This window comes from Orycteropus afer, unplaced genomic scaffold (assembly GCF_000298275.1).
Source record: "Orycteropus afer afer isolate SDZICR_OR568_19922 unplaced genomic scaffold, OryAfe1.0 scaffold00006, whole genome shotgun sequence".
In the NCBI taxonomy this organism is placed as follows: domain Eukaryota; kingdom Metazoa; phylum Chordata; class Mammalia; order Tubulidentata; family Orycteropodidae; genus Orycteropus; species Orycteropus afer.
Genome location: NW_006921593.1, coordinates 25,907,283 through 25,916,437, shown reverse-complemented (window position 1 = coordinate 25,916,437; position 9,155 = coordinate 25,907,283). Strand labels below are relative to the sequence as shown.

At 56.8% G+C, this 9,155-nt stretch overlaps 1 protein-coding gene across 1 annotated transcript in view; it reads left to right on the top strand.

Moving 5' to 3' along the window:
• DGKD (diacylglycerol kinase delta) overlaps positions 1–9,155 on the top strand; it is a 70,181-nt gene that overhangs the window by 32,199 nt on the left and 28,827 nt on the right. Inside the window, exons 4-9 of the mRNA XM_007943742.2 lie at positions 68–200; positions 1,048–1,154; positions 1,593–1,718; positions 2,263–2,365; positions 3,216–3,378; positions 6,235–6,343. Coding sequence (XP_007941933.2) covers positions 68–200; positions 1,048–1,154; positions 1,593–1,718; positions 2,263–2,365; positions 3,216–3,378; positions 6,235–6,343 — 741 coding nt within the window. The remainder of the gene's footprint in view (positions 1–67; positions 201–1,047; positions 1,155–1,592; positions 1,719–2,262; positions 2,366–3,215; positions 3,379–6,234; positions 6,344–9,155) is intronic.

Genomic DNA, 9,155 nt, shown 5'->3' with positions numbered 1-9,155 from the left:
GTCCGGGTCACCCCAGGGAAGGATCTCAAAGGTGTGCTTACCTTCACCTCTGTCTGTTGTCCTGCAGCCCACCCAGTACAGCATGGACCACTTCTCAGGGACGCACAACTGGTACGCCTGCTCCCACGCGAGGCCAGCATACTGCAACGTGTGCCGGGAGGCACTGTCTGGGGTCACCTCCCACGGGCTGTCCTGCGAGGGTGAGGATGACAGGATGTTACTGCTCGGGAAGGAGTTTACCTGCTAAAGTCCCATAGTGAAGCCTGTCGTCAGTCCCCCCTTGGTGGAGAGCAAAGGGATTTTATGATCCTGTCCGGGTTTACTTTGCTGATTTTGGCCCTGGTTGATTACTTTTTAGAGTAATTAAAGTAAAAGGAGGGGGGTAGTAGTAAGGAGAGACCAGGAAACGGAGCACAGAGTGGGGGAGACTTCAGCCACCGTCACCCCAGTGTGTGGTTATACTCTGCCTCCTGCACCCAGGGTCCCACACCCGGGAGAACTGGGTGGTGGCTGTATGGATTGACTTAGAGGCCATGGTCACAATATTTGGGCAAGAGAGTCCAGGCCGGTGGCCGAGTCATGAACTAGAGCTAGGTTTGGCAAACAGTGGGCCCCACCCCACCTGCCTCCTGTACTGGAATAGCCCGCAGCTTAAGAACGGCCATTAACTTTATGTCTGTCAAGATCCAAAGAAGAGCAGTATTCCATGAAGCGTGAAATTGCGTGCGGTTCCAGTTGTAGTGTCTGTAAAGGAAGGTCCGTCATTGCCTTTGTGCCGCCATGGTATAGTCACGTAGTTGTGAACCCGGCTGTCTGGCTTGCAGAGCCAGGCTCCTTATCATCCGGGCCTGTGCAGTTTGCCAAACCCGGCAAGGAGGGATGTACCTCCTCCCTGCTGGGTATCAGACTCCACTGTCGCCATCTCTAAGCACATCACTGTAGTGAGTTTATGAGCCACCTGTCCCAAGGGACGGTTCCCGGATGCCATCCCTCCGGCACACCTGTCCCGGGCAGAACCTGCACACTCACACCCTCCTTCTCTTGTAGTGTGCAAGTTTAAGGCCCACAAACGCTGTGCTGTACGCGCTACCAATAACTGCAAGTGGACCACGCTGGCCTCCATCGGGAAAGACATCATCGAGGATGAAGATGGGGTATGGCGAGGGGAGCTGTGGGGCTGGCGGGTCTGCAGTACCCCCACACTTGCCTCCTGTGGGAGCAGGTCCCTTCCTGGCAGGTCTCAGCAGGCAGCTAGGCCAGGGGAGCCCTACCCTGTGAGCTTTGCTGCAGTGACCGGGGTGGAGGTAGGGGTGAGGCCCTCCCTGTGAGCAGTGCTGTGATGGGCAGGCAGGGACACCCTCCAACCCCCATGAGCAGGGCTGGGCCTGGGGATGGGACCCCCTGTGAACAGGGCTGTGGCCTGGGCATCCCTCTGCAGACCCCGCCGGCATCAGGAGCTGCCTGTGAGGAGAAGACTGTCCAGTCAAGGCCAGGGAGGGCAGTTCTGCCCGAGGGTGTCCATGTGTCACACTCTGCCGCGGCCTCGGTTGAGCACACAGGCGTCACCATGTCTCTCTGCCCTTGGTTTGCAGATTTCCATGCCGCACCAGTGGCTGGAGGGGAACCTCCCAGTGAGTGCCAAGTGCACGGTGTGTGACAAGACCTGTGGCAGCGTGCTGCGTCTGCAGGACTGGCGCTGTCTCTGGTGTAAGGCTATGGTGAGTGCGCCATGGTGGACAAGGCCATGCGGGTGGCAGGTGCCCCCCAAGCTTGTCCCCAAGTCTCCCTGGGTGGGTCTGGCCAGTAGGGGGACTGTGTGGAGAGAAAGGCCCAGGCCTTGGTGCTGGCGACCAGAAGGCTGCTTGTTAGCAGAGGAAAGGGTCTGGTGACGCAGAGCGAGGAGTCTGGGAGGCATTTGGTGTTGACATTTAGGCAGCATCCTCTCTTTCCAGGTGGGAGTCACAGGTATCTTTAGTGAAAAGCACAGGGGGCTGGGCCAGGAACACAGTCCACACTGTGGGGACCCCGATCGGCCTCCTGCCCAGGCCAGGAGTGCAGTCCACGCTGCAGGGACCCCAATCGGCCTCCCGCCCAGGCCTTCATCTTCCCACCTCAGTCATTACGCAGCTTCCTCGCATGCACTGTGAGGGTGCCAGGGGTCTGGATGGGTGCAGGTGCCGAGCACAGTTCCAGAAGCAGCTGGCGGGCTTGGGAGAGGACGTGGTGTGCGAGGTGCTGTGACGAGCTGAACCCTGGTTTCAGGTGCACACAGCGTGTAAGGAGTCGCTGCTGACCAAGTGCCCACTGGGCCTGTGCAAAGTGTCGGTCATCCCCCCCACGGCACTCAACAGCATCGACTCGGATGGTAGGTGCCCGTGCCCTTAGTCTTCCTAGTCGTCTTCTCATGGCTGTCTCTCTAGCGTCTTCTCCTGCCAACCTAGCATGGAGTGTGGTGGGGTTCTGAGGTGCCATCAGTGGGAAGTCAGGCCCTGCTACGGGGGGTGGGGCATCTTGCAGAGGCGTTGTATGGTGCCTGGTGTTCACCGCGGTGTACACCTGACACTTGAGGGCCCGAGTTTACGTGAAGGTGAGAGATTGACGTGGCTTTTGAGAAGCTGTTGGTAAGATGCTTCCTTTTGACTTGAGTAGTTTGAATGTGTGTCTCGTAGCCCTGGGCACACTTTTGCACACCTGCTCCCCAAGGGCTTGTGGTTGATACCTGAAGACTGATATGAACAAGGTGGGAAACAGTGGGACGCTTCTCAGAGGAAAAGGGCTCCACCAGGAAGGAAGGGCGTGAGGGGATAGCTTTCTGAGGTTGGAAACCAACTGCCGTCAAGGCGGCTCCTCCTGGCGCCCCCATGGGTGTCGGGGTAGAACTGGGCTCCACAGGGTTTCCGCTGTCTGAGGCCTGTCTTCAAGGGGCTCTGGGTGGATTTAGAGCTCCTACCTCTGGGTTCGCAGCCAAGTGTGTTAACCTTTGTACCAGCCAGGGACTCCTGAAAGTGAGAGTCCTTGTAAATGTGAAGTCACATGACATGGGAACCCCCTTGTGTGTGGGGAGTGGTGAGGGAAAAGTCTCACTGGTCTGCTGGGCGTGTGTGTGTAAGTGGTGTGTCCTGGAGGTATGCACTCTGCTCAGCGTGCGAGGAGCAGTGCCTTGTGTCTTCCCTGGCTCATAATGTCATTCTGACTTTTTCTACTCTCACACCCAGGGTTCTGGAAGGCCACGTGTCCACCCTCTTGCACAAGCCCCTTGTTGGTCTTTGTCAACTCAAAAAGCGGCGACAACCAGGGTGTGAAGTTCCTTAGAAGATTTAAGCAGCTGCTGAACCCTGCCCAGGTCTTTGACCTCATGAATGGAGGGCCACACCTCGGGTAGGGTGCTGTGACAATATGTCTTCCTTGCAGTTTTTAACAATTTGAAGGCAATGCATGCTTAATGATAATACAAAAAAAATACAAAGATAAAGAAAAATTTTAGTAGAAACTAAATGTTGAACACTCTGCCCCCAATCTAGTCTGCAGTTAATAACAGTTAACAGGGGGGCGTGTTCTTCTAACTTTTCAAAAGCTGCTTTCAGCCGTGGGTACACGCCCACTTTTTAAGGAAGTGGGTCTGCTTTTACTTGTTGTTCCATGCAACGGGTCAGCGTATGACATTGTGCGCGCATTTTCATGCTGTATTCATAGATCTGCCGTGTTCTTTTTAATGGCTGCTTAGTACTGAGTCGTTTCTCTTGAGTGCCATTCACTCGATTCCGACACGTCGTGACCCTGCAGGACAGAGTCGAATGCACCGTAGAATTTCCTAGGCTGTAATCTTCATAGAAGCAGACTGCCACATCTTCCTCCCACAGAGCGGCTGGTGGGTTTGAACCATTGACCTTCTGCTTAGCATCTTAGCCATAGTACCACCAGGTATTAGCATTGAGCTCCTCAGTACTGAGAAGGAAGCTTCGATGTGGCGAAGCCCCAGGAGAGTTTTCATTTTGGGAGGGCGCGAGGCATCCCTGAGCGTGAGCATGCAGTGATGTGGACGGGCACTGGGGTGCGGACAGAGGAATTCTACTCTATATCCGGTGCTAGCAGCCCGAGAGTCTTTTTATATTTATACGTTTTAGGAGTTTGAAGAGAACAATTTAGAGATTTTTGCTTCTCAATTTTGTGATGTGTGCTAATTACGGTCTCATTTAGAAAAGCTGGCTCAAGGTGGGAGCTCTAGAGGGCCTTGCTGGGACTCAGGGGCACCCCGTCCATGGTGTCTGATGGGAAGTGCTCCCGTCTGCAGTGTCTCTAGTAGAAAGTGCTCCCTGTCCACGTTGTCTGATGGAAGTGCTCCCGTCTGGAGTCTGATGGGAAGTGACCCTTGTCCATGGTGTCTGTAGTGGGATTGGGAAGTGCTCCCTGTCCGTGGTGTCTGACGGGAAGTGCTCGCCTCTGCAGTGTCTCTAGTGGAAAGTGCCTGTAGAACCTGCTGTCTGCTTGACCACCTTCCTGGGAGGCTTCTGTAGTCGTTTTGTTTTTGGAGCCAGCAGCCTGGGTGATCACTGCCTGGGCTCAGCAGACACCTGTGAAGGCAGAGCACCCCAGTGTCCGTATCACGCACCTGGTCATGGCATTTAGTGCCCGTTTCCCCACGGGGACACGGCTGTTGGAAAAAGGTCACAAATGGCAGCTCTTAAGGATGCCTCAAAGGCACACTCCCAGAGTGTCTGCAGACAGACCTGCGCTCGCCTGACGGAGGGCCACGGGCACCCTGGGCTGGTGAAGGAGCACTTCTTCAGTTAACACATTCAGTTAACATGGTGGCGTAGTCCATCCCTGTCATGGTACAGTTGCCAGGCTCAGGTCTCACTGAATTGCCGCCAGGTGTGTTGGGTGAGTGGCCCCGGGCGGCAGACTGCATGGTGGACTTGAGAGGCCACACTGCACACACCACAGTTCCGGCAGTGTTAGGTGAGTGTTATGTGAGCCCCGCAGAGGCGCGGTGTCTGTCTGTAAGTCCTCATTTCTGGGCAGCACCCTGACCTCACGCTGTCCGTAGTCTTGGAGGTAGCAGCTCCTTTCCTAGGTCCTGGCCTTGGCGCAGAGCAGAAGGCCTGTGGATTGCAGGGTTGTGTAGGAACACATGGCAGTTTCTCCCGGAGCCTGGAGCCAACTGTGGCCTGTCGCTTTAGAACCTCAACTGTGTTGGTGCCCCGAGGTTAGCGCTAAGCCCTTTGTCCTGAGTACCTACCTAGGCCAGGCACTGTGCTTTAGAGGTGCTGGGGTACGAAGTCAGCTCCGACGGCCCCCACAGAGGGCAGAGAACAAATGGAGCCCGCAGAATTCCGAGATGGCGTCAGTCACACTGGGCTCTCAGGTCTCAGCTGAGCTTGTGCAAGGGAGAGACTGCTGCATGAGCAAAGACTTGGGCTCAAGAGAGGACCTGGGGGATGGGGCCAGGCCCCAGGGTCGGGATGGGGAGGGAGGGAGGAAAGGAGAGGCAGGCCAATAAGTTGACCCTCCCCTGGGAACTAAGCCAGAGCCTTGGAAGAGTCTGTTTTAGAAGATCTTTGAGGTAGCCCAGGTCATCCAGGGATCACAGGAGGGAGCTGGGGCCCTTGCAGAGTCTGTGTGACCAGTGGTGGTAGCACCTGGACTGTGTAGGGCCCACGGGAGGAGAGGCAAGTTCAGAGCAGGCTTGGTCGATGCTACGGTGATGAGGGAGCTCAGTGAGTTATAGGTGAGAAGGGGTGGGTCGCATCACCCGGGGTACGGGACACACTGCAGAGGACAGGCCAATGAGGCTACGATCAGCCGTGGGCTCGGCTCATTCCTGGCTAGGTGGTGGGTCAGAAGCCTGGTGGCAGGCCCGGGGGCGAGTGGGTGCCCAGAGGTTTAAGGTGCAAGTGTCCGATGGTCTCAGAGGCACCTGGAGAGGATGGGGGAGGAGCAGGAGCTGGGCAGGGGGATGGTGGCAGCCACTGGCCAGTTGTGGCCTCTGCTAAGGCCCAGAGTCATTCACACTGAGTCATCTCCTGCCTGGGCAGCCATGGCCTTCATAGGGCTCCCCTCCACCTGTCATCCCCACGTTCTCCCACCCTGAGCAGAGGAGCAGTGTGCACAGCTGGTGCACAGCTGGCCCCTGGGAGGCCTAGTCACTGGTGAGGGCAGCAGCTGGGGGGCAGCAAGCTGCCATCTGTCCTCTAGGGTGTGCAGTGTCTCTTTGACTGTCTCTTTTCTCTGCAGCTTACGGTTATTCCAGAAATTTGACACATTCCGGATTCTGGTCTGTGGAGGGGATGGCAGTGTTGGCTGGGTCCTGTCTGAAATCGACAGCCTCAATCTTCATAAACAGGTACCTGGCTAGACAGGTGGGCGGAGCCCGAACCAGGGGAGCGTGGTGGCACTTGAAGAGCGTGGCCCGGTGTTAGGTTGATGCTCCTCGTCGTCTTGGAGCGGCTGGTCTCTGGCACGGGGGATGGCTGGGCGTGAGGGGCCCTGGCCCAGAATCGAACCCGGCCTCCGCGTGGAAGGTGGGAGTCCTTTCACTGCACCCTGCCACCTTGTTGATCTGTTCAGTTTTTGCCCAACCAAGTCAGTAAGAAATAACACGTTTTTCTTTTCTTTTTTTATTCCTTTGATTACTGGTGACATTGAGCATTACCTTAAGTAAAATAAATCACGTGTTCATGTTTGTTGCCTGGTTTTTGAATGGGGTTTTCATCTATTTTTTAAAAATTGCTCTCAGGGTTATTTTTGTATCAGGATGTTCGGCCCTTGCCTGTCATAGGCCAGATACTGCTTTCTTAGTTTGTCATTTGTCATTCAACGTACTTGTTTTTCGTCTTCCCCTTGATGGTTTTGCCTTTTCTGTCATGCTTTGTCAACTACCTGCCACATGCTGTAGTTGTTGTTAGGTGCCATTGAGTTGGCTCCGACTCATAGCGACCCCTTGTACGGCAGAGCAAACCACTGTCTGGTCCCACGCCAGCCTCCCAGCCATTGCTGGGAGCAGTGTGGGAGCCTGGTGTTGCGGCCACTGTGTCAGTTTAGCCACCCCCAGGATTATGAAAACATTCGTGCAGACTTGCTGATATGTTGATGGGCCTTCTCTGCTCTGAACTTTGATCTGACTTGATCCGCAGTGAATTATCTGCCCCGTGTGTTTGTAGGCAGGGAGGTTTTTGCTCGTTAGCATTCATCTCTGGGTGTCTTCACCAAGCTGGCTGCCGTGGGCCAGCTGCTGCCGGGGGAAGAGCCAGGCTGCTCCTGGGGAGGTCAGAGTGGCCACTCAGGGCAGCGTCACCATCTGCCGCTGACGCATGCTGTTGTCAAGTTCACACTCACTGGTTAGGAAGACGGTGAAACCTGTGCCAGCCGCCGTCTCCCATTTCCTCCGGCCGCGGGCTCAGGAAACTTTGTCTTGGGTTGGTCTGTGGTCCTCGGGGCTCTGCTCACCCCTCTGTCTGCCCCCCAAGACCCCCATCCTCAGAGTGCTGCTCAGATTCTCCATGTCCTCACACTCTCAAGTGCCGCTGTCCTCAGAGCCTGGCAGGGCTCTCCTCACTGGCGTCTACTTCCTGTGAAGTCATCTCTGGGGCTCCGGGCTTTTGGGGTTGTTGCTGATCCGAGGTGCTCCAATTTATAACCACACCCCAAACCGAATACCCCTCAGCCCTAATCTCTTGATGCCCCAGGGCCTCCAACTGAGTGCTTCCAAACGTGAGCCTCCCCACCCCGCCGCCTGCAGCCCTCCCCTTGGACCTGAGCCTTTGCACCTGTACCCCACAAGCTTCCCCTTGGACCTGAGCCTCCCCCACCCCCAGCCCACTGCCCTCCCCCTGGACCTGGAACCCCATCCACCCGCTCGGCCCCGCCAGCAATCTGGCTTTATTTTTGCTTCTCCCTCCTTCCCTTCGTGTTTCTGGCCAGTCACTGGCACTCAGACTGCCCGTCTCTATCTCTGGGCTCAGCCATGCCCCGGCCCAGGCTTCCCAGTGTGTCCCTGAGCCCAGGTCCTCACTGCCCGGCTCCATCTCACACCACACCTCAGGCCAACACCTTCCCGAAGGACAATGGCTTTTGCATCCCTGATGCTCTCTGGTGGTTTCCTTGGGCTTGGGAAAAGTGCAGACATCATAGCGCGGTCTGCCAGGGTCCCACTCCTGGTCCCTGTGTGCGAGTCTGCTTGCTAGCGCCATCTTCCCTCACCACCCTTCTCTCACCCTTCCCCCTCACGTCACATGTCACACCCCACCCCTCAGCCCCTGTGAGCCGCCCCTGCAATGCTACTCCCCTCCTGTAGGAGGGCTTCAGGCAGCTGGGCCAGCACCTCCCCGCTGTGTACCTGTCAGGCCGGGCCCTGTCCCAGTGGGTGTCACGCTGTGTAGGACAGGGGTCAGCCGTGAACTGGCCATGTGGGCTGGGAGTCCAGGTGGAGGGAACAGGGGTGTCAGGGCAGGTGTGACCCAGAGCCCAGGCGTGCTTGAGTTTGGCATCCAGGCTGTGGGTGGCCCTGACCCCTGTTGTCAGTGGGGGTTAGAAGCCACTGAAGATGCTTTCAGAGCAGTGGAAGGGCATGGATGACACTTGGAAGATGAGTGTGGCTGTGTGAGCAGGAGGCTGATGTGGCAGAGCATTTGGGACAGTGGGGAGGAGTCCTGGAGACGCAGGTCTGTGAGGGAGGGGCTGGGTCTTGGCAGAGGAAACGCAGAGGAGGGGTTGGGAGCGTAGGTCCCAAGAGATGTGGCAGCACTGTGGTCCAGCTCTGTAACGGGGAGGGCTGCGAGCAGCGGCCCTTTCACTGGGACTCTGCTGCCATGTAGGAGTCCTGCAGTTTGGGGCCTGATCTCATATCCATTGTTCAGCCACTGCTGCAGGTGAAAGGAAGGAGTCCTGGCGGCGCAGTGGTTAAGTGCTGGGCTGACCGGAAGGTTGGCAGTTTAAACCCACCAGCCACTCCACAGGAGAAAGATGGGGCAGTCTGCTTCTCTAAAGATGACAGCCTTGGACACCTGTGGGGCAGTTCCACTCTGTCCTCTAGGGGCGCTGTGGGTCAGAATGGACTCCAGGGCAGTGGGTGTGGTTTGGGCTTTGCTTCCGTGAAGACTGACAGCCTTGGAGACCCTGTGGGGCAGTTCCACTCTGTCCTCTAGGGGCGCTGTGGG